The 25,098-nt window shown below is 43.3% G+C and overlaps 3 protein-coding genes across 3 annotated transcripts; 1 reads left to right on the forward strand and 2 right to left on the reverse strand.

Annotated features, from left to right (window-relative positions):
- Window positions 1–601: 601 nt before the first annotated feature.
- pgam2 (phosphoglycerate mutase 2 (muscle)) lies at window positions 602–2,892 on the reverse strand. Its single transcript, XM_034709546.1, has 3 exons — window positions 2,036–2,892; window positions 1,607–1,787; window positions 602–1,092 (listed from the first exon to the last, which is right to left on the reverse strand). The coding sequence occupies exons 1-3, from the start codon at window positions 2,450–2,452 to the stop codon at window positions 923–925; spliced, it is 768 nt and encodes a 255-aa protein (XP_034565437.1). The 5' UTR covers window positions 2,453–2,892; the 3' UTR covers window positions 602–922.
- An 8,161-nt stretch (window positions 2,893–11,053) lies between these two features.
- nefla (neurofilament, light polypeptide a) lies at window positions 11,054–14,192 on the forward strand. Its single transcript, XM_034709907.1, has 4 exons — window positions 11,054–12,332; window positions 12,470–12,594; window positions 12,936–13,411; window positions 13,506–14,192. The coding sequence occupies exons 1-4, from the start codon at window positions 11,286–11,288 to the stop codon at window positions 13,904–13,906; spliced, it is 2,049 nt and encodes a 682-aa protein (XP_034565798.1). The 5' UTR covers window positions 11,054–11,285; the 3' UTR covers window positions 13,907–14,192.
- Window positions 14,193–20,451: 6,259 nt separating this feature from the next.
- nefma (neurofilament, medium polypeptide a) lies at window positions 20,452–24,778 on the reverse strand. Its single transcript, XM_034709043.1, has 3 exons — window positions 23,544–24,778; window positions 22,535–22,659; window positions 20,452–22,399 (listed from the first exon to the last, which is right to left on the reverse strand). The coding sequence occupies exons 1-3, from the start codon at window positions 24,597–24,599 to the stop codon at window positions 20,761–20,763; spliced, it is 2,820 nt and encodes a 939-aa protein (XP_034564934.1). The 5' UTR covers window positions 24,600–24,778; the 3' UTR covers window positions 20,452–20,760.
- Between the last annotated feature and the right edge of the window lie 320 nt (window positions 24,779–25,098).

Consider the following 25,098-nt stretch of genomic DNA (forward strand, 5'->3'; position numbering starts at 1 on the left):
TACCTCATACAACTACACTTCTACAATGAACAACTACAATGTTCATTTTACTCCATAAGAAACAAACAAGACCCCTGTGTTTAAACTTAAAAGTTTGAGAGTGTTGCATAAGAACTCATATTATATTTATATTGTATATTGTGGGCCTGTGTTTCTAAGCCCTACTTAAAGTTTAATGCCTCTAGTTCTACAAGGCAGTGTTTGGTGACAAATTAAAAGGACAACAAAGTTTTTTGTCGCCAGTCTGTAGGTCAAGCGGGATACAATCAATTCTTAACTGCTTGAAAATATTTTTTGGCCTTGCCTTCTTTGTATCATCTGACTGTAGCCAAAAGCTCTTTCCTGCATCATGGGAATACTGCCAGAATGAACCCATTGACTCGTCTCTCAGACTGTCTCTCTCCCTCTCCCTCTCTCTTTCCCTTTCCCTCCACTCTACCTCCCAGATTAGATTTCACAGCACCTTTGCTCTTTGCTGAAACAAGTGATTTCCAAATTGGAAACTGGAGGAGTAACAGATAAGAATGACAATGTAATTTGAAGAAAGAAAGAGGGAACAAGACATGAGCAGATAAGAGGAAAAATTAAACAGACACAGACCTAAGTAAAAACATGGTTTCTTTATTGGTTGTGCCAGGGTGGTGAGGCCCTTAACATAGGGGCGTGACCACAATTTAAAAGGGCTGAGTGGTGTGTGGCTGCATGGAACATGAGACCCTGGCTGTCTGTACTGATTGACAGGTCATCCCTCTGTTTGTAATTTGAACAAACAGGGCTAATGTGCTGAAAATGGCTCGTCTCCAAAAGAACCATTAAACATTTACCCTGTTGGAATGGACTTCAAGGATGGACAAATGGGTGGCGGAAAAAAGCTTGAAGAATGAGGTGGGGAACAGTCTGTTTTTCTGTCTCCAGAGCAGGCTTACTTCTTGGCTTTGCCCTGAGCAGCCACGGCCTCCATGGCCTTCTTTACGGTTTCCTCATCACCGAGGAAAGACATGGGCTTAACTGGCTTCAGGTCTGCATCCAGCTCGTACACGATTGGGATTCCTGTTGGCAGATTCAGCTCCATGATGGCAGCATCAGACATACCTGGAAAAACAGGCAGATAGATATGCAGATGAGCAGAAAGAACAGAGGGGTGTAACTGATACAATAATCGGCTCAGACAAGAAGAACATTGATCTAAAATAAATAAGGCAGTCCACAGGGAAGGTATTCTTTATATGTGACTGTATTTTGAGGTATTTTGACTTCATCTTCAGGACATCTGCTTCTCTTATCTGACATTTACTGTTGCCCCTGACACTCTGTATACCTCCCTTACCCATGTCTCTCCACTTCTTGAAAAAGTACAACCTTTCTACATAAAGGTCGTGACTGTAACGAGAACCAGACTCCTGACCCTCTCCCCTGTCCCTGAGCTCTACAGTCCCAGCATGCTATTTTTAACCGCTCTAACTCACCACTGTGTCTGTGATTATGTGAGCCCTGGCCTTGTATGCAAATACAGGGAAAGCTATTTTTGCTTCCTATTAGCTATTCAGCGATGTTGGATCTTGACATTTTGATATCATACTGTCCGATGTTAGGCTGCGGTGCTCACCTTCTAAGTGCTTGACGATGCCACGGAGGCTGTTGCCGTGGGCAGCGATGATGACATTCTTTCCCGCCTTGATTTCAGGGGCGATGACGTCATTCCAGAAAGGCAGGGCACGGGCGATGGTGTCCTTTAGTGATTCACATGTTGGGAGCTCACCAGGCTTCAGGTTCTTGTAACGCCGGGACTGGAGGAAGTAACAACAGCAGAAAAAGAATTGACTTTATGAATGATACACAGGTGTTACATAGGCAAACACTGGAGCACTTTAAATGAATGTATGCCAGTCACTTCTTTATGATCTCCCTTTCATTAGTTTTAATTGGTGGAAGCTGGTCTCTGCTATCTCATTAATTATCAAAAGTAATTATTACAATAGCATAATAAATTAATGAACGCCTTCACTTGCATAATTTCAGATATGCATGGTCTCACCTCACTGATGATTTTGTTATAAGCGTGTTCCTTGTCCATAGGTGGAGGTGGGGTGTCAAAGGAGCGGCGCCAGATCTTCACCTGCTCCTCTCCGTGCTTCTCAGCTGTCTCGGCCTTGTTGAGACCAGTGAGGCCTCCGTAGTGACGCTCATTCAGACGCCAGGTACGAATCACAGGCAGCCACATCTGGTCTGTGCCTTCCATGATGGTCCACAGGGTCTTGACTGCTCGTTTCAGCACAGAGGTGTAGCACACATCAAACTTGATGCCTGCTTCCTTGATGGCCAGCGCCCCACGCTTGGCCTCCTCCATACCCTTCTCACTGAGGTCAGCATCGAACCAGCCGCAGAAACGGTTCTCTTGGTTCCAGGCGCTCTCACCGTGGCGGACAATAACCAAACGATGGACGGCAGCCATGCTTACAGTGTGTTTTGTGGATTTACCTTACAGTAAACACAGAACCCTCAGCCCTTCTAAGTTGTGCACACACACACTGGCTGACCAACAGTGAGCCAGAGCCAGCATACCAAACTCTTTATATAGCAGCCTGGCTTGTGACAAGCCTCCTTTACATTCCACCTGTGAGAGGCCTTGATACTCTGATGGACATAGAACCCCAGCCAATAGCACCAGAGCTCTGCTGGGCTGCTGCAACATGTGGTGGCTGGGAAGGCCAGAGGTCAGACATTAAGCCAAAATAGCAACATGACTTTTAAACTGAGATCTGTGGAACAAAAGTGTAAAGATCAGAGTTGGCTGCAGAGAGGCGCCTCACTCTGAGATGAATAGGACTACCTTAGAGAAACTGGAGTTTATTCAGAGATTATTATGTTTAGGAAACATGACATTTGCTCAGAGGGAATTCTTTGATTGTATCATAATAACAATGAGACTCAATGCTGTGTTGTGGGAGAAACCATCTGCAACATGTTGCCAAAACACAGCTGAACTAACAGCAGGTGACACCCATTCATTCATGTGCTTCTTCTTACTGTACATTTTTCTTTCAATGCCAGCAGAAACCATGCAACTAACTGACCAACTAAGCTGCTGCTTCTTGTGTCAAAATCATTGCTTTTACTACTGACATGAACACAGAGTAAAGTAAAGCTGCAGAAACCTGAAATGTCATTAACATATATTAATGAAACATTATAATGTCTCCCAATAATCTTGAACTACTTCATAACAGATAAGGCTTGATCCTGATCCTGTTTGACTTAAAAGAAAATCACATCTAAACAAAGAAAAGTTCTATCTCTGACAAATCTTGAAAAGACAGAGGGCTTTAGAAAGTGTAATGTCTTTGGAACACCTCTAGGAGTCACTGTAATGTTGAAAATAGGTTTCTTCATACATGAGGCAACAAATCTCACAAGCAAAACTAAGGCAGTCTGTGAATTAAAAAAGTACTTTCTTATCTCTAAATCATTTTTTCTCTGCACCTGTTTAAAGCCTGAAAAGCACCACCAGGGATCAGGAGGAAGTGAAATGATCATGTGACTCCTATGTTCACACAGTGGCAAGGAAGAAGAGTGATATTTCAACCTAAATTTAGAATAATGCAGGCGGTGGACAACCTTAAAATGGATCAGCTGACGGCTACTGTTTTCAAAGCAAGAATGTATTATGGATAGACTCATCCCACTGGGCTTCAGATAAGTCAATACCTAATTCCTCTTTCCAAGCATCCATGATCTTTACAGAATGAGCTGTAGTACAGCCATCAAACAAACACACAGATTTATAAATAAGATGTCTGGAGTCAAGAGGGCTCTTTGGGGTATCACAGTTTGGGGTTTTGAGTTAGACAATATATCTTATTTGTAGGTAATGACAAAAATGTGACTGGGGCAAACTGAATTTGTCTCTCAGCTGGCTGAATGATGCTAATTGTATGTTTATATTCTGGTTCTCAGTGGATTTTGTTTGTCTTTCTAAAGAGTTATGATGCTATATTGGTATGTCGAAAAAACAAGTAAAGTGCAAGATCCACAAACATCATGCTAGACCAAAACAAATCTTATTTCTTGCCCACCACATCAAGAGAGCAAAACAGTTGCTTTTCAGGATATGGTTTCCATTACTTAGAGTTGCACAGAGGAAAAGAGAGCAGGTTGTTTTGTTGAAATGACTCGTGTTTTTTCTTATGAAATTAAATTTAATCACAATACAAATGTTGGTGAATTAGTCAGCAGTTCACTATCTTGCATCAGTTCATGGTGAAAAAGTCAGACATGGAAACCTTGAAAGTTTTAGTCACAACTCTGATGGTTCATTTTATGAAAAAATGTTAATTTTAAAGGCACATAGTTTCTTCACATATAATCTACAAAAAGGAACAATTTACCCAAACCCATACCTTGTTTAACCTTACCTTGAGGCAAGATTTGTCAAAGTACTGAATTTTTAGGGATCATAGTTAGTAACTGAAAATTGTAACATATTAAAATCAGTGGTCACAAGCACCATTACTAAATGTGGTACATTACTTGGAGAAAAAAAAAAGCACTTATTGCTGTTGTCAGGCAGAAACCTTGTAACTCCATATTTTGTTATTTTTTCAATAAAGAATTATTTTGGTCCCCCTTTGGATGGGGCACCATTTGTAAAGTTGTGCACATTGAAAATAACAGCAACAATTCAAATGTTAAATATAAATGTTACATTTTAAATGTAAATTTCAAATGTTAAATCTTATATTAAATCTTGCTCTGCAATCCTAAATAGTTTGCTAATATGTAAATTCACACTGCTGCCTAGCAGAAATACCAAATTAAAAGCTTCATAAAGGGATACAGACTTAGCAATAGAAATGTAGCTTGTCAGTACCACAGACTGGGTCAGTACTGTCTCTGAGCATTATACAATCTCTTTATGGCCTCCAAAACATGCCTCCCCAACATTTTCGTGGCTGGCAGTCCGGCTAGTAACCTGTAGGAGTCAGTAGTGACAGACTATGATTGGGATATCATATCGCTTTATAAAGCTATTATTTTTATACTAATGGCACCCCCTACAAATCCACACTGCCGTCTAGCCAACGTACCAAAACAAAGCTTCATAAAGTGACACAGATATCCCAACCATAGTCTGTCAGTACTGACTCCTACAGGTTGCTAGCCGGGCCGCAAACCGTAATAATGTTGGAAAGACAAAAAAAAAACATTTTTTAATTTCCTGTACAGCTGTAGTTTTAGAGATATGAGTTTTCAGCCCGACAGCAGTGTTATGTATGTTGTTTTTTAAGATATATTTTTGGGCTTTTTTTTTGCCTTTATTGGACAGGACAGCTAGAGAGAGACAGGGAATGTGGGGAGTAGAGAGTGGGGGAAGAGATGCAGTGAATGGTCGACCGTCCGGGAGTCGAATCTGCGACCTCTGCAATGAGGACTATAGCCTCTATACTTTGGACGCTTAGACCGCAAGGCCACTAGCGCCCCAGTGTTATGTATGTTAAATAAATCATTGATTGTGGCTCACATCACCCCATTCTCCCCTGACTTGTGATAATAAGTCTTAGCATCTGTATATGCTGTATAATTTTTTTTCCTGTAAAATAAAAAAAAATACTTGCCTTGGTGATAGTAGGCGGACTTACAAAGTCCGCCTACTATCACCTTAAGAATATATCAAGGATTAAAGGACTTATGTCTCAGCAGGATGCAGACAAACTCCTCCATGCATTTATCTTTAGCAGACTAGACTACTGTAACGGGGTCTTTACAGGACTCCCTAAAAAGTCCATCAGACAACTGCAGCTCATACAGAATGCTGCTGCTTGAGTCCCAACAAGGACCAACAAAGTAGACCACATCACTCCAGTTCTTAGATCTCTACACTGGCTTCCTGTCTGTCAGAGAATAGACTTTAAAATCCTGCTGATGGTTTATAAAGCACTGAATGGTTTAGGCCCAAAATACATTGCTGATCTGCTGCTACTGTATGAACCACCTCGACCTCTGAGGTCATCAGGTACTGGTCTGCTTTCAGTCCCTAGAGTCAGAACAAAACATGGTGAAGCAGCGTTTAGTCATTATGCACCACATATCTGGAACACACTCCCTGAAAGCTGCAGGTCTGCTCCAACTCTCACCTCTTTTAAATCACAGACTAAGACTTTCTTATTTGCCACTGCCTTCCTATCTTAGATTATTTTAACCCACTTTAAATTAAAATTTTAATGTAGTTTTTAATATATTTCTAATTTTCCTTTTCTTTTCTGTTTTATTATATTTGTCATTTTAATTATGTTCTTTTATGCTTGTCTGAATGTTTCCAATGCTTTTAATGTTTTAATGTAAAGCACATTGAGTTGCCCTCGTGTATGAAACGCGCTATACAGATAAAGCTGCCTTGCCTTGCCTTGCCTTGCCTTGCCTTGCCTTGCCTTGCCTTGCCTTGCCTTGCCTTGCCTTGCCTTGCCTTGCCTTGCCTTGCCTTGCCTTGCCTTGCCTTGCCTTGCCTTGCCTTGCCTTGCCTTGCCTTGCCTTGCCTTGCCTTGCCTTGCCTTGCCTTGCCTTGCCTTGCCTTGCCTTGCCTTGCCTTGCCTTGCCTTGCCTTGCCTTGCCTTGATACTGATTCAACATGAATTACTGTTTAAGGCATGCAAAAGTATCACCCTTTATGAAATATATCATGCCACCGAGACAAATAATTGTCCAGTATCTGTCATTGACTGTAATGTTGTGAAGGAGAGATGCTCTCAAATGTACCAGACGGAGATAAAAGTGCTGATGAAGCTTGGAGAGCAAAGCCACAGAGCTGAACTGACAAGCAAGTCAATGTCTCCTGCCACTGCCAATCAAATGATGATCTATATATAGACGAAGGAAGAAATACAACTGTCCAAAAGTACGTTATTAATGGGTGTCCAGGCAAAGAGCCCAACTTGCATTGTGTTGTCATGAGAGTGATGAGGTTATTGTTTTGTATGAAGGACGAAGAACACAATGGATGTGCTTTTATGATGCGGTCACTGGATGATCTGGAAGCATGTTTAGCGGGGCAGGGCTTAATGTTAATAATGTGTGAAGTAACATGTATGTTTGTCATGTTTGTTTTGTGTCTGGTTAAATTTCAAAACCTTATTTGTAAAATTACATTTCTGCAAAGTGATTTCCATACAAAGAATGTGCCTTTAAGTGGACCAGTTGTATCATTGTTAATTGTCAGGTTCCACAAAGTGTCATGTTTTTCAGTGTGCAGCCTTGACCTTATCAAACATAAAGACCTGGATGACCAGAAATTTCTTACTGGATGACCTGGATGACCAGAAATTTCTTACTGGATGAACTGGATGACCAGAAATTTCTTACTGCTAAACTCAGGAAAAACTGAAGTGATTGTTATCGGCCCCAAACACCTCAGAGAGACTTTTTCTAATAATATAAGTACCTTAGACGGCATTAGTCTGGCATCCAGCACCTCGGCTAGGAATCTAGGAGTCCTATTTGATCAAGATTTATCCTTCAACTCCCAAATTCAGCAAATCTCAAGGTCAGCCTATTTTCACTTGCGCAATATTTCTAAAATTAGACACTTCCTATCTCAGAGCGACGCAGAAAAACTAGTCCATGCATTTGTTACCTCCAGGTTAGATTACTGTAACTCCCTCTTATCAGGCTGCCCCAATAAGTCTCTAAAGATTCTTCAGCTAGTTCAAAACACCGCAGCTCGAGTATTGACTAAAACTAGGAAGAGGGAGCACATCTCTCCAGTGTTAGCTTCTCTACACTGGCTCCCAATAAAATGTGGAATATAATTTAAAATCCTTCTTTTAACCTACAAAGCCCTTAAAAATCAGACACCCTCGTATCTTAAAGAGCTCGTAGTGCCCTATTACCCCTCTAGAACTCTACGCTCCCAACATGCAGGCCTGCTAGTTATACCTAAAATCTCTAAAAGTAGTATGGGAGGTAGAACCTTCAGTTATCAGGCCCCTCTCCTTTGGAATCATCTACCAGTCAGGGTCCGGGAGGCAGACACCCTCTCCACTTTTAAGAGTAGACTTAAAACTTTCCTTTTTGATAAAGCTTATAGTTAGAGCTGGATCAGGCTTGGACCAGCTTTTGTCATGCTGCTATAGGCCTAGACTGCCGGGGGAACTGGCACACTGACACACTGGGAACCTAGCTCACCCCCTTCCCCCCAACCCCCTCATCACTTACTTTAACTCTGCCTGTCCCATTAAAGTTACTAACCATAGACCTTTCTGGAGTCCCTGAGCTCCCTTGTCTCGTAGATTCCTCTGAGCTGCCGTAGACGTCCTCCTGCTGTGGACGATCTGGACTCCAGCTGATCCGGACGTGCTGGACTCCAGCGGCAACAGCTTCTACGACTCGTCTCATCACTATCACCTCTCTCTCTTACTCCCCTCTATCTGTCTTTCCAGACCCAACTCAGTCGAGGCATGATGGCTGTCTAACATGAGTCTGGTTCTGCCTGAGGTTTCTGCCTGTTAAAAGGAAGTTTTTCCTCACCACTGTAACTAGCTAAATACTGCGATGTGCAATGCTCATGATGGATTAAGGTGGGGTCAGACTGAGTCTTACCCTGTCTTGAAGTTGGGTCTCTGTTCATAATTTGACATAGTTTGGTCTAGACCTCCTCTGTTTGTAAAAGCGTCTTGAGATAACGTTTGTTGTGATTTGGCGCTATACAAATAAAGATTGATTGATTGATTGATTGAAACATATGAGAAGCTGTCATGATGGGAGATAGACTGAAAGAGGACCCATGTGCAGATTTAAAAATAAAAAAGGTTTTAATACACAAAAGAACAAAAGGTACAAACAAAACTACTGAAATGTCTAAAAAAAACTAAAGTCCAAAATAAAACAGAGGACACAGGAAAGACATACAAAGTTCCAACACAGAACAAGGGAAACAGAGCAACTAAATATGCAGAGTAATAAACACAGGTGAAGCTAATCAAGGTAATCAAAAAAAAGGGGGAAACACACAAAGGGCAGGAAGTAAAACTAAACTGGAAACACAGGGATCAAGAACTACAAAATAAAACCGGAGACTAAAGACTAAAATAAGAAACACAAGAAAATACACAAAAGACTACAACACAAGACATTGATCACTAAACACAAGGAAGACATAGGATAACTTATAGCAGAATAAACATGAGCAGGAACCAAGCCATGAAACACAAGGAAAAAACAAAACTAAAGATCAAGTCATGACAGAAGCTGTATCTCCATGTAATCAGCAGAGTAAAACAATTGAATTATCTCTTGAGATCTGAAGGCTTGGGATTTGTAAATTGTACACAACTTCTGTTTAGCCTTAATGCCCTGAGGATTATAAATTCTAAAAGCATTAATTAAGTCATTAACAAAGCAGCAACCTTTAAATCATCACTTTTGGTGAGCTAATTAGCTTGGAAAGAGATCTTAATGGTCTGCTTTTTCTCTCTCATTTCCCCAGGTCCTGTAAGCATCTCATCTGCCAAAAGCAGCCCTGGTGCAGATTGTCAGACTGCTGTGAGGGTGGGAAAGAGTGTACACAGGGGAGTTTGTGTGATCAAAACTGTTACGATGACTCAGGCTGCAGCAGAGCCCATGCAGATCCCCCTGAAGTCTCCCACCTTTCACTGCCTTTCTCACTACTGTTCAGACAAAGCAGTGCCTGTGTGTATCGGGGCCTTTGCTGCATAGGCAAATTACTGTATGAATCATGCAAATACACACAAAGTAAACAGAGAGATATTGCTGCAAAGCGCAGCAATACACTTCAGCTATGCATGGTGCTTTAAAGCAAGGTGAATTTGTGACATAAAGTATAGAGACCCTGCATACCTACACATACACATACACCCACCTGACTCACAAAAGAATGAAAATCTGTGTCAGCAAGTTGGTGTAATTGACCTGCCAGGGTATCTGTGCTGCAGATAAGAGAGCCAGATGCTTTATACTGGTGAGACACTAATTTAAAAAAGGTTATTCTACTGATAGACAAGGAAAAAAGACTAGAGCATCTCTTTTTCAGGAAGCATACTACAAAATGTTTACCCCAGAACCTCCTTTTTTCATGTGAAGTATTGATTTTGTTTTAACCTTAAGCCTATCAATGCATGCTTTCTCCTATGTCAAACAATAAGCAGCTTCACATGAAGGAAAAAAACACAGAGATATCACATTTTGCAGGATTCAAGACAAATGAACATCTTTGGTTTCTGCCTGTGACAAGCTCAGAATATATAAATAGTTCACTTTCTATATGCTCTTTATGCAAATGCAGAGTGAGTCATACAAGAACTAATTTGGAATTGTCTAATATATGAAAAGATATCCATGAAAATGCTATTTACTTAAAAGAAACACACTCACAGGTGGAGTCCATGAGAGTTAATAACCTCAAAAACAGACACAGAGCTTATTGATGCACCATAACATGAGAAAACATTGAAGTTTCTTCATTTGTTTCTAACATTTGATTGTTTGGCACATGTGCTCACAAGTTTCCCCGTGTCTTTAACCTCCCACCTTTCTGTTTGGGTGGGATTTTTTTGTAATCACTGCAGGTCTTTTGAGGTCGTGCCTGTAGTTCTGCTCGCCACCAGATGGAGAGATGCTGTGTCACGATTGTTAAATCAGGACAGCCCCCCTCCCCCTCCTCCTCTCCCTCCCCTCCCCTCTCTCTCTCTCTCTCTCCTGCAGTGGGGATACTACAGCAACTGTGCTTTAGGCATGTATGTGTTTGCCCTATATGAGAAGGAAATCTATGAACATTTATTACAGATCCTTGCAGATTTGCTATAATATGACACTAGGTTACATTTCCTTTTCAACAATTCAGTTCATCTGTAATGTTTTTATCACACCACAGAGGACAGTGTTATTTATCTGACTTTCAGTGACATACAAACTAAACTGGATTAAATGCTACTTTTTATCCCAAAGTTACAAGACAAACATTAAACTTTGCAATCTCTTCCCCACAAATGTTTTTGCTTCTACCTATCCTACCTTTCCTCAACCCCTCTTCCTCCTCCAACACGTATTCCCATGGTCCCTCTCTCTCACTTCTTGCAGTTGCAGTGTTAGCCTATAGAGCCTGCATTATCAGAATTTGGGGGAAAGCGCTTACGTCAGAGCTCACCATCCTGCTATAAAAGCCTGAGCTGCTGCAGCAGTGAGCAGTCGAGGCTTAAACCTGAGCCCTTCATACACCTCCACACACACTCATACACAAAGAGGAGAGGGAGAGCAGCCTGTCTTCCTAACACACAGCCATGAGTAGCATCGGATATGACCCCTACTACTCCTCCTCCTCGCCATACAGACGCTGGTATGTCGAGGCTCCCCCACGTGTAGTGATGACCAGAGGGAGGACCCACTCTGTGTACTCCTCACATGCTTCCCCACTGTCAACCTCTCGTCTGCAGTACTCCTCTCCCAGCCGGGTGCTGCTCTCCTCCTCCTCACCAGCCTCATCCCTGGAGCTGGAGCTCAGCCAGGCAGCCCAGATCAGCTCTGAGTTCCGTGCTGTTCGTACCCAGGAGCGCAGCCAGCTGCAGGACCTCAATGACCGCTTTGCCAGTTTCATCGAGAGGGTGCGTGAGCTGGAGCAGCAGAACCGAGCTCTGGAGGCAGAGCTTATGCTGCTGAGGCAGAGGTACACTGAGCCGTCCCGTCTGAGAGCACTGTACGAACAGGAGGCCCGGGCCCTGAGGGCAGCTGTGGATGAGGCCAGAGCAGAACAGCAGGCTGCCCTTGGACAGAGAGAGCGTCTGGAACAGACCCTGACCGCCCTGCAGGGTCGATATGAACAGGAAGTCCTGGCTCGTGAAGAGGCAGAGGGCAGGCTGATGGACGCCCGTCGTGAGGCCGACCAGGCAGCTTTAGGCAAGGCTGAGCTTGAGAAGAGCATTGAAACTCTGCTGGAAGAGCTGGCCTTCCTCAAGAGGATCCATGAGGGTGAGGTGGCTGAGCTCCAGGCCCAGGTCCAGCTGGGCGTCCAGGTGTCTGTGGAGTCTGAGGCTGCAACCCCTGATCTCTCCGGGGCTCTAAGGGATATCCGATCCCAGTATGAAAGGCTGGCAGCGAGGAACATGCAGGCAGCAGAGGAGTGGTTTAGAGGAAAAGTGGGATCCATGACTGAGAGCGTGGCCCAGCACAGTGACGCAGTGAGGAGCTCCAAGGATGAAGCAGGAGAGTACCGACGCCAACTCCAGACCTGCCTGCTGGAGATCGATGCCTGCAGAGGCCTCAATGAATCCCTAGAGAAGCAGCTGCATGAGATGGAGGAGAAGCAGAGTGCTGAGATTAATGCTATGCAGGTCAGATGAGGCTGAGGGTGTAATCTAGCATGATTTGCATTGTGGGACAATAATCTATACCAAACAGGTGTCCCCTCATGTTATATGTCTCTGTGTCTCTGTGATGTATGAAAGACTTGACCTTCTCTTTTATCTAGGACACCATTGGAGAGTTGGAAGGTGAGCTGAGGGGCACCAAACAGGAAATGGCACGCTACCTGAAGGAGTATCAGGACCTTCTGAATGTCAAGATGGCTCTGGACATCGAGATTGCTGCATACAGGTGAAAAACAACAACAATAAGGCAGAAAACTCCAACTGGATCCCCAAAAATCAATCAATCAGTAAGGTCATTCAGGGTAAAACTATTTGTTTACATTTGTTTAAAGGGGATCTATATGTAGTTCACAGTAAAGTAGCACATTTCCAAACATCTATTGCTCTATATGTGGAAGAAAAGTGAAAAGAAATGCCTGCTTTATACTAAACACCTTCTATAGGGAGAGCCCTAGTGATTAAATGTGGTTGGGTTCTCAAAATATAAATAAAACAAGGGTTGATTACCTTTATCTAAACAGTTACCAATAAAATATCTGTGTAACTGATCTTTCTGACCCTGTGTAGGAAACTGCTGGAGGGGGAGGAGTCCCGCTTCAATGTGGGCATGGTTGGGGGCATGTCCTCTCTGTACAGCCACAGTATGTCAGCACCCTCCTTCGCCCGTCCCGTCCTCTCAAGCCTGAGCTCAGGCTCCTCCTACCTGATGACATCACGCCTGCTCAGCTCCAGCGTCAGCACCACCGAGGGCATCATCTCTGCAAGGCACGCCCAGCAAGCAGAGGCCACTCCACCAGCAGAGGAGGAGGAGGAGGCAGAGGAGGAAGAGGAGGAGGCAGAGGAGGAGGTAAAGGAAGAAGAGGCAGCGGAGGAGGAGAAGGAAGAGGAGGGAGGAGAGGAGACAGAGGAGGCAAAGGAGGAGGAGGAAGAAAAGGAAGAGGAAGAAGGAGGAGAGGAGGAAGGTGACAAAGGGGAAGAAGAAGGAGGAGAAGAAGAAGTGGAGGCAAAGGAAGGAGATGAGGAGACAAAAGAGGGAGAAGAAGGTAGATCGTCATATTTTCCACAACATTCTTTGTTTGCTTAATTTAATCTGACTGTGTTCATAATGAAACACTTTTTTCCCTAACTTTGATTCAGGTGATGATAAGGAGGAGCAAAAAGAAGAGGTGACAGAGGCTGCTGAAGATGAGGGAGACAAAGACGACAAAGCAGAAGGAGACGACAAAGAAGACAAAGCAGAAGGAGAGGACACTGAAGAAAAAGAAGAAGAAGCACAAGAGGAGGTTAAAGCCGAAGAAGCTGACGACAAAGAAGAAGACACCAAAGTAGACGTCAAAGAGGAAAAGGAAGAAGAGAAGAAGGGCGAAGAGAAGGAAGACAAAGCGCCGGAAAAGAAAGACGTCAAAGAAGAAGCCAAATCTGACAAAGACAAGGACAAAGCTGCTCCTAAAACAGAAGACAAAGCTGACACCAAAAAGGAGAAGGAGGAAGAAAAAGCAGCCAAACCTGAAGACAAGAGCACAAAGGCGAAAAAGTAAGCCAGCAGCACCAGCAAACTTCAGTCCAGTCTGCTCATTATAGCTCAATAACCAGTAGCGGCATCTTCGCTATCCTGTCAGTACTGCTTGTTAACATGGTGCTCATTAAAACAGTCCAATTGCCACTGACAAAAACAAATCAAGGTTACCTGCTTGCCAATATCCAAAGTAGTCCGTAAAGGCCTGGTTGCACAATTCATGATGAGTTTGATATGTGAAATTGTTGAATGCAAAGTCAAGTGAGTGTGAGAGATTGTGGTGGTTAAATAAACCTCTGTTAAAGCCATGTGTGTCCTTTCATCCATCTCTATATCTTTGATTTCTCTTTAAGTTAGAGAGTAAGCACTTCAATAGAAACTGCCTTTATTGATGTAGCAGAGTGCATAAGTTAGTCCTGCATTTGGCTACACTTGGTCTATTTAATAGAAAGCAACACTTGTTTAAATATCAGCAAATATTCTCCATTAAAAAAAGCTATAAGCAACCAGTGGATCCACTTTACATAGTGGAAGAGATTTATAAATAACTATCACTATTAGCTGTCTTTGCTAATAACAAAACATTATTTTAAAGCTCCTGTGAAGATATTTTAGGCAGTGATGAAACAGTCTGAGTTTAATGTAGATGTTTCAACATGACCAACAAGAGCAAACAAGGCTGTTAGCATAAAGACTTACTTCTTTTACATGATTTGTAAGTGCCTGAAACCACAGCAGAGGGTTCAGGTGTGAGATGTCTTAATTAGAACACACAAAGAAACATCCTTTTAAAATATTTTTCCATACAAATATTCTCAATCATTGATACATTTGATTGTAAAAAAGAAAGAAGTATGATTTCTTTTTTCCTTTTTTGTCAGAAACACTCATAAAGGAGATCACACCAAAATGATCACAACCCAAACATTACTTACATTAGCTTTATGCAATTATGGACATTTTGGCAAAAAGACATCAGATCATTGGTTAAGTGCATCCTGTTGGTGTTAGTAATTGACTGTAATTGGACACCACGCCTCTATCTCTCCCCTTTAATAGTCGTGAAGTCAAAATACAAGCCTGGCTGATAGAGTCCCTGGGCTAACGCCACACCCCTCCCTCTAACCAAACAAGCCTTTGATTAGCCGGTTAAATATCAAAGATCCATCATGTCAGTGCAGTCCACAGCAGAACCAGACTCATGCAATGATTTGAAGTGGACACTCAAGGCTTATGGAGAGCTTAATTACCCATGCCAGTGTTTGTTTTCTCTTCCCATTCATCCTCCACTCTGCTCATTTGGTAAAGAGTGCAGCATGAGCCCACACTTGCTAACAGGGCTGTCAATCAATCATCTTTTTTTAATATGAAATAACTAAACTTCAGTGGAAGCTGAACACCTGCACATAAATCAGCATGATAAAAACTACCTACAGTCAGTGACAGTGAAAATGTGCATGATGTGTATTTTAATTTTCTAGTGTGACTTGTGTCCCATCTATTATAATAGAAGAGACCGCCTTTGAAAACCTATACTGCAGCCTGTCACCAGGGGGAGCTCTAAAAATGATAGCTTCACTTCCATCCATGGTTTTATACAGTCTGTGGTTTTAACCCTGATGATGAGCTTTTACCTAAAAGATGCAATCAGCACCAAGGGTTCTGAAGAACTTTAAATGCCTCTATGAGCTTCAATTGCCAACTTCAACTTTATGTTAATTCAAGAACATGTCCAACTTCCTGTCAGCTGAGGCAGTATCTTGGCACTCCTTTTCCCTTCCTGACCTCATACGACCTGTTGCTGATATTAAACAGTTAGCAACTGCTGCAAGACTAACATCAGACTCTTATCAACATGCTCTACTGTAACATTAAAGGTGACATATTATGCTCTTTTTCATCAAAATATATTGGTCTAAGAGGTCCCCAAAACATGCCTTTAAAGTTTATGCTCAAAAAAACACTTTGAAATCAGATTTTGACATGCCTGAAGAACCCTCTTTTTCAGCCCTGCTCAGAACACTCTGTTTTCTCTCTGACCACGCCCCCTCAGGAAGTGGATGTGACCTCGGCTGTCCAGCACGTTGATCTAATGTTTACATGTTGGCTGAATATACACGGCTGCCCAGAGACCTGCGTTACTTCAACCTTCTGAATCTGATCCAGAATCTGATCCTGATGGAGAGGCGCCTGCAGCAGGACCTTTCTGAACCATTGGTCACAGATTTAGTGTTTCTTGTTGTTTTATTTATCAGTATGTAGACGTGTGTCTTGGTACACAGCTACGAACATGTAGCTATGTGGCTATGCTAACTAGCGCTAGCACTTTTCCATGACAAATAAAAATCATCCACTAGATCTTCAAATCTGCAGACGTGGGGAGTAAAACCGACCTTTGTGTTTATTAAGACAGCCTACAACTAGCATGCCTCCCTCCTAAGCTCCTTGTTAGCACACATGTGTGCAGGGAATGAAAAACAGAGGAGGGGTTGAGTTGTATTTTATACAGTCTATGGGCTGAACAAGCTCCGAGCTCTGACTCCGTGACAGACCGGATGTCGTTGTGACGTATGAAAAACACTGAAAACTGAAACGGCTGGTTTCAGCACACATTTACAGAAAGGTGGAGAAATCAGAACAGGGGCAGAATGGATTCTTTTCATTTTCAAGGGGTTTGTAGACATGCCAGGGACACATATTTCAGGTAGAGAACCATTAAAAGTCGATTTTGCATGATATGTCACCTTTAATTAATCACTAAAGAGTCCTGTGAAATATTACATACATGTGCAATACATTCATTTCTGGTGCAATACTTCAATAACCATGTGCAATATTGTAATTTAATCCATTACTTAATTTATTATTATATTCATCTGCTAAAATGTTCACTCCGGCTTAGGGCCATTTATGTCTTTAAATAGTACTTTTTTTCTTCTTTGCACAGAAAGTATTTTTACTTAGAATTTTTATAATCAGGATTCTATATTCATTGTCCCTACTGTCATATTGTTAAGTACTGGTGTTCCAATCGTCACATCAAATTCCTCACCTGGCAATAAAGCTTTCTTGATTCTTGATTCTTTATTGATTGCCATGACAGTTGAAAAAAACAGGAATTGCTCTGAAGCCTCTCTTTAGTAACCGTATTTAAAACTGTATTAGAGACATGCTAATGTTAGCTAATTTTGTGCCGCCATCAGTCATACAGAGAGCTGAAAGGAAAGATGGACAAGAAGACTGACAAATGAGCTTCCAGGAGGTATGTTTTTCTTTCCCAGGAGGACAAACTTTTTGTTTAGGTGTTCCTATGCCTCAGACAAAGTCAGATTAGAGATGAAAGCAGGCATACTACACATGCAGGAGGTACCAGTAGTTTGTGCACTTCATGATTAAAGCTGCTGTTAGTATGAATGGTGTAAAAAACGTTACTTTTTTTCTGCTGGGTTTGGAGAAAAGGTCATATTACCAATCAATACTCATCGGTAAGTGGAGTAATTTGAGACTATTGTGAAATCTCTGTGTTTTCCCAATGCTTTTGTATCAAGCAATGTTATTATTCCCTTCATTCCCGTTATGACGGACCAATCATAGCTGATCTCCAATGCTCTGTCCTGATTGGTCAAGGGGCGGCCCCTTCTACGTCCTCCGATTAGTTATGAGTCCGGCACTATCATGACTGCTACCACAGCTCGCCGCCTCCAAACTACAACAATGCATCACCGAAATAGAAGACTGGACCAACCTCTGGAGAATCACCCTCAACCCTGTCAAAACCCAATGTGTAATCTTCACCCGGAACCAACACCTACAGTTCAACAGCATCAACCTCACACTTCACAACCAGACAATAAACATCACCAAACAGGCAACATTTCTCGGAATCACCTTCCAAAACAATATGACCTGGACCAAACACATCAATAACCTGGAACACAAAGCACACACCCGTCTGAACCACCTCAAAGTCCTCTGCGGAAAGCATGGCGCATCACCCTCCACAATAACAAAAGTCTACCTCGCATACATCCGTCCACTGTTTGAATTTTCTGTCCCAGCCTGGATCACCCTCTCAGACCACCAACTCCACCGTTTACAGTTAATACAGAACAAAGCACTCAAACTGGCCTACAGACTCCCACCCTTCATCAGCAACCACTACATTTACTCCATATCAGGCATCCAGACCATCAAACAACAACACCAAGCAATAGCCCTGAGATTTCTATCATCTGCAACCAACAACCCTGCCCTCCGGAAAACTATCAAGGAAGCACATGCCACAATCAACACCCCCCTGTCACTCATCATTCAACTCAAAAAAGACCTCCACCCACTGAACCCTCCATAACCCAGAAACATCTGCCTGTCCACTGCTGCCTGAGCTCATACCACTACCACACATATACACACTCATATACACAGCACACTTAAAACATGAAACACACGTACATTAACAAACACACACACTCTTTAACTTTTATTCCACTACCTTAGTTAAGTTTATTTTCCCCATTCTTTGTTATTCTTTTTCTTTCTCACTACTTTACTTTACTCTATCTTTATTTATGTACCTCTTTATTTCTTTACTTCTCTACTCGTCTCTACTTTTCTCTCCTTTTTTTTTTGGTTTGGTGCCTTGGTCCACAGTATCCTGTAGCCTCTTGAGTCCTTTGCCTCCCTCCTCCTCCCGCCACACAGATAACCATGGACAGAAAAGGGTTACAACACCCTGAGCTGTCCCACCAGGCTCAAGAAATCACCTAACCTAACCACCGATCTTTGTTGGGGGGCTAAGAGGAAATCTGGTTGGGAGGGATAGTGTTGACATTCAAAGTCTCTTTCTCTGAACAGATGTTCACTCTGTGAGTACCAACAGCAGCTTTAAGTAATAACAGAGAAATTATAATGATTACTATGTTTTTAAAGGTAAAAACTGGCATAGAGTAACTATAGAAACGAATCATATGTTGATAAAAAAGACTAAAATCCTAAATGGTGTTATCCCAAATGACTGTTTAACAGAGAGTGTAGTAACTACAGTTTACGTTTTGTCTCTACGGTATAACATCCATAGTCTCCCTTAATGTGATAAGATCCCCTCCATATGCTGCTGCACATTATCCTCTTACCTCTGGCATTACCCAGCAGCAGCTCTCTTATTTCACTCCCCTGAGTAGACATTAACTGTTTAAACATTAGACATTCAGCAGCAGCAGTCATAAAGCACATATTCTTCTATATTCTTTATCTGAGTTAAAGCATGTGCAGAGTCTGTGGCAACATAAAAACCACTGGACCTCTGTACCTCATTGAAAACCGGTTGTAGCTGGTTCTGCAGAACTGACATCATCTTGTTTGGGCCATTATTTAAACTCTTAAAACCCTGATGCAAACACTTCTTTGCTTCCAGTCAGTCAGCACTAACATCTGCCATCACTTCTTTTGCTTTATGATGTTGACTAAGAACAAAAGCCACATATTTAAAAGCTCTTGGCGAGCAACTTTGAGCAGCTCATCGATCAAAAACTTAAACTGAAGACGGAGCTTTCAGCGACACTTTAACTGTTATGCAGAGAAATAAATCTTACCCATCCTTTCAGCATAGTCAGTGAAACGTTATTACAGGTTTGTCTTAATTTAAGTATCTGCTTGGAGTGTCATAAAGAATGATGGCATTAAAATGATCTACATCCAAGAACTTTTTGGGGTAAGATAAACTGCATTCAGCTTTGTTTTAGACAATTATATACAACCCTTAAAGATTCATGTCTCCACAGATTTGTTTCAGCAGTGATTCTATGTATTCAAATGCAAATCACATTTATTATGCTGCTTTTTGCAGCCACATATATACCTCTAACTACCTTGTTCAGCTACTATAAGGTAAAGTTTAACTCTTGTTATGCAAATGCAAAGTATACCCTGATATGTTCATATATGAAATCACAAGACACAGTTTTTTTTTATTCATTATGACATTTATTGAGCAAATGCTGCTGGGAAATCGTTCATGATGAGTAAAGTCATGGGATTGCAAACAGTAGCACCTCATTTATTTCTGTATTTAAATTCAAGTCCATCCTATGCATACAAGAATGCATGTATGTGCGCATTTACAGTTTTATTTTTCAGTTGCACTCAGGTAAACATAACAGACACGGATAAAAAGCATGTTTAAGGCTAAGAGTTTCTTCAGGTTTTGTTAAGCTTTAACTGCTTCAGTTACTGGATGTATATGGACGTGTCTATCATATCACTGCATGTCTCTTTCTGCACTGTGTGTTGTGTATTTGTTAGTTTCTTTTTGGCTCAGTTGGTATCTTCACATGTCGAGTAAGGCTTCTTCAGTAAGACCCTCCCACCTGCCTGTCCCCTTTCTTTACTTTAACTCAAAATACTCCTCAACTCTAAGAATTCTCTCACTCTCCCACCCAAACAACATGTATTCCCTTTACATTAGTACTCTTTTTACAGTGTATTTCTACCATACATACAGATACAAGAGGAAAGTATTCCCCTCTCCTGAGCTAGCATGCAGAGACCCCCCTCCCTCCCTCCCGTGAGCTCTCCCGTGAACTGCAGAAAGAAACAGAAATAGGATAAAATGTCTGTCGTTCCCTCCTGACCGCGTCTGCAGCGATGCCCATTTAAAGCTGTCACTCAACATGCATTTTTGAAGGTTGTAGCATTAAGGTTTTGGCTTCTCTCTATGCTTGTTTTGTATGTTTGAGAGTGGTTATCTTTATTACATCGCTCTAGCTGTATGATTTTCTTTGTTATGTTAGTTCTGGGTTTGATTGCTTGTCTTCGGGTCTTCTCCTCAGGCCCCCTCCTCCTCTTCCTCCCGTGCTGGATCAGCCACCTTGAAGCTGCTCAGTCACCTTCGGTCACCTGCTTGATAGACTGGGTGGAGTGCTTCTCTGTCTTCTTGCTGGAGACAAGCTTCTCCTGCACGACCTCCTCAACTTCTTCCACCTCCTTCACGGTCTCAGTCACAGTGATGGATTTGGTGACGTGCTTGGATCCGTCTTCTCCGGTTGTGATCGTCTCCACGGTTTTGGTGATCACCACCTTCTGGCTGCCGTCTTCCTTTACGGGGCTCTCGTCCACACCGTTAGCGATCACATCAGTTTCCTTCTCCTCATCTTTCTTCTCCTTCTCATCTGGGCTACTCTTGTCTAGATCACCATTCATCGCAACATCTTTCTTTTCTACTTTCTTGTCTTCTGTGGAGTCGCTCTTCTTCTCAGATTTCTCTTCTGCAGCCTTTGGGGGCTCAGGTTTTGGGGTCTCTTTCTTTGGGGATTCTGCTTTAGGAGATCCAGGTTTTGGGGATTCAGATTTAGGAGACTCAGATTTTGGGGAGCTTGGTTTTGGGGATCCAGCTTTAGGTGAGCCTTCTTTGGGGGACTCAGACTTTGGGGATGCAGGTTTGGGGGACTCAGATTTAGGAGACTCTGGTTTAGGTGATTCAGACTTGGGGGATTCAGGCTTTGGTGATTCAGACTTGGGGGATCCAGGCTTTGGTGATTCAGACTTGGGGGACCCAAGCTTAGGTGATTCAGACTTGGGGGATCCAAGCTTAGGTGATTCAGACTTTGGAGAACTTGGCTTTGATGCATCTTTCTTGGCAGGTTCTTCCTTCTTGACCTCAGGTTTTTCAGACTCAGTTTTAGGAGCTTCGGTCTTGGCTACGACTTCATCTGATTTGTCTTCTTTTACCTTCTTCTCATCTTTTTCTTCCTTCTTTCCTTTGTCTGCATCCTCTTTTTCCTCCTTCTCATCTCCACCTTTGTCACTTCCTGCATCTTCATCCTGATCTCCAACTTCCTCTTCGGCACCAGCTTCCTCCTCTTCCTCTCCTCCGCTGGCCTCCTTGTCTGTGGCCTTCTCTTTGTCAGGAGAGGCTTTAGACTCTGGAGCTTTAGAGCACAGCACTGTCTCCTCAACTTCCTCCTCTTCCTCTCCTCCTTCCTCTCCTTCATCACCGCCTACTTCATCATCACCTTTTTCTCCCTCATCCTCTCCCTCTCCCTCACCTTCTTCTTCCTTCTCTTCCTCCTCCCCTCCTTCTCCCTTGCCCTCGTCTTCCTCGTCACCACCTTTTTCATCATCATCCTCCTCCTCTTCCTCCTTTGTGGGTGCGCTTGAGCTAACTTTGGCTTCAGTGGCTGCTACAATTTCCTCCTCTCCCTCACCTTCTCCCTCATCTCCCTCTCCTTCCGCTTCCTCTCCTTCTTCCTCTCCCTGTCCTTCTTCATCCCCTTCCTCCTCCTCTCCCTCCTCTCCTCCACCTCCGAGGGTGGCTGACAGCTCTTGCGCTATCTCTGCCAGGGCCTCGTCAATGTCGATCTTTTCATCTTCTACCCTCGTCTCTTCGATGATCTCTTCCACAAACTTGTGCTGCACCTTCAGTTTGGGACCGTCTGATTTAGACTTTGAGATTTTGGTGGTGACGGGTTGGCGATAAGGGAAAGTGCTAAAGTGAGTCTCCTCACCCTCTAGGAGTTTCCTGGGGACATACAAATTCAGATTCTGTGTGTTAACAATCAAGTTTGTCACCAATATGGGTAAAGTTGTAAACATTTAAACAGTAAAAATATTTTCTTAACTACTTTTTCAATGCAAAATGCATGTCAGGATATACCTGTATGCAGCAATCTCGATATCCAGGGCCATCTTTACATTCAGCAGGTCCTGGTACTCACGCAGGTGACGAGCCATTTCCCATTTGGTGCTCTTGAGCTCATTATCCAGCTGGTGAATTGTCTCCTGCAGAGAAAAAGAGCGCAAGAGTACAATGCAAGGTCGATTAAGTATGTGCAAGCAGAAAGATTTATCCTCTTTTGCAGATACTGTTATTCAGTTTCTGAAATCAAGGACCTTTGCAACCATTTATCAAAGATTTAAAAAGTATTATTCTAACTGACTGTATAGCTTGTTTAGAAAACTTGAATGGTCCTGTAAATTTAACAAACTCTTTCGATGCTGTGCACCAAAAGCTGTTGCTTTAATTTATTCTGACGCAATACAGTATTCTACAAATTCTGAATGCCTCACTTTCAAGGACAGCCTCCACACTTGTCAATACACCCCCGCCCCCACCCATGAATCTCAGTGGTGTGATGTAAGGACACAGCCAATAAAGGCATCGACCCAGGCCTCTGACTCAGCAAGGGAGAGAGAGAGAGAGAGAGAGAGAGAGAGAGAGAGTCTGCTGCAGTGTCTCTCTTCCCTTTAACTATTTCCTGACACCTGGAAAGCTTGGAAAGAAAGTCAGCGCGATGTTTTGGTGAGCAATGATGAGCTCATCGCAAGCATTACGCAGCAGAAAATATTTTCACACAGGAGCATTCAACCACCATAAAGGAGAACAAAATATGAGTCATTTCACTGACATTTACCAATTGTTCAATAACTAAAGCCCCACATGAAGCTATGTCACTGAAATATAATTATATAAAACATAAAGTATATTAATATCAATACATTGATTTAATAGCACCTGAAACCCTTACTTTTAAATATCAAAATATTTAACTTTGTTCATTCTGAAAAACATTAGAATAAGTTTACTATCTTAGTGGAGAACAGGTAAATAAGAGGTCTTTTCAGCTCTTTACGCACGGCTCTGTGGTCGCCTCAGAGCTGTTTACCTGCAGGCTGGACAGATCGCTGTTGTGGCGGTCCTCGATGTCATTCAGCTGCCTCTCCAGAGAGTCCCTCGTCCCGCGGACAGACTCCAGCTCCACCGTCTTGGACTGCAGCTGGCGGCGGTAGTCGGATATCTCATCCCTGGCGGACTTTATGGCGTCCTTGTTCTGCTCCGCAGCCTCAGTGAGCTTGGCGTAGCGGCACATGAACCAGTTTTCCACCTGCTGCAGATTCTGGTTGGAATGGCCCTCCAGTTCGCAGCGGATCTCCCGCAGAGCTTCGGTGATGTCCGCCTTCTGGAGGTCTTTCCTCTCCACGGTGATCTGAGACTCCTGAATCTGGGCGATGAGGTCGCTCACCTCCTCTTCATGGTTGTTGCGGATGAAGGCGATCTCATCCTGCAGAGACTGAACTTTCTTTTCCAACTCAGACTTCACCAACTCTGAGTCACCCGTGTCCTTCTTCAGGACGCGGATTATCGCCTCTGTCTCCTCCCGGATGCGAGCCTCTTCCTCGAAGCGGTCCCTGAGCCGCTGGATGTCCTCCTCGATGTGGTCAGTGTCGAGCTGGATTTGCGCCTTTTCGTGGTGGATCTGCTCCAGCATGGAGCGCAGCTCCTGGAGCTCCTGGTCGTAGAGGTCTCCCAGCTGGGAGCGGGACACCTGCTTCTGCCGCAGTGCCTGGATCTCCGCCTCGATCTGCTTGTTCTGCTGCTCCAGGAAGTGCACCTTATCGATGTAAACAACGAAGCGGTCATTGAGCCCTTGAAGTTGCTCTTTCTCATTAGACCGCTTGTAGTCTCCGTTCAACATGGAGGTTTGACTATAATCAACGCTGTCGGCGGAGCTGAGCACCGTGGAGCTGTAGGCTCTGGACACCGGCATGTTCACGCTCCTCTTGTAGGAGGTGGTCATGGTGGATCCGGGGCTTGCCCGGGACCAGGACTGGGAGCGGAAGCCGCTTGAGGGGGTGCTGCCTTGGCGGCTGTAGCCGTAGCTGGTCCTAGAATCCATAGTTCTCCTGAAGGGGCTCCCTATCGTGTCCACCGGGTAACTCATCCGGTCAGACTACCGTGGGGGTGTGAGCAGAAATGAAGGGGGACGGAGCAGGTGGTGGTGGCGAGGGTGTATGTGAGTGTATGTGTGTTATGTGTGTGTGTGCAGGCGAGGGGTGTATGGCTCTCAGCGACTGAACACTCCTCCGGCTGCTCCTTATATATGAGAGGCTGTGCCGCTAAGAGGCAAGTCCAAGCAGTTTTGTTCAGTCCATTGATGGAGGGAGGGGAGGGGAGGGGAAGGGAGGGGAGGGCGCGTGTCCTCAGACCGGCTGTTAGTGGTCCCAAGTCCCGATCAGTCTTAACCACGTGGGCTCAAGCGCTACATGGGTGTTTGAGTCTAGATAGATAGATAGATAGATAGATAGATAGATAGATAGATAGATAGATAGATAGATAGATAGATAGATAGATTGATAGATTCACGCACGACTGCTCACAGGAAACTGTCAGTGTTGTATTATAAGTCGTTTCAGCACCAAGGACAGCGAATATCAAAGTGT

This window comes from Notolabrus celidotus, chromosome 19 (assembly GCF_009762535.1).
Source record: "Notolabrus celidotus isolate fNotCel1 chromosome 19, fNotCel1.pri, whole genome shotgun sequence".
Taxonomy (NCBI): Eukaryota; Metazoa; Chordata; class Actinopteri; order Labriformes; family Labridae; genus Notolabrus; species Notolabrus celidotus.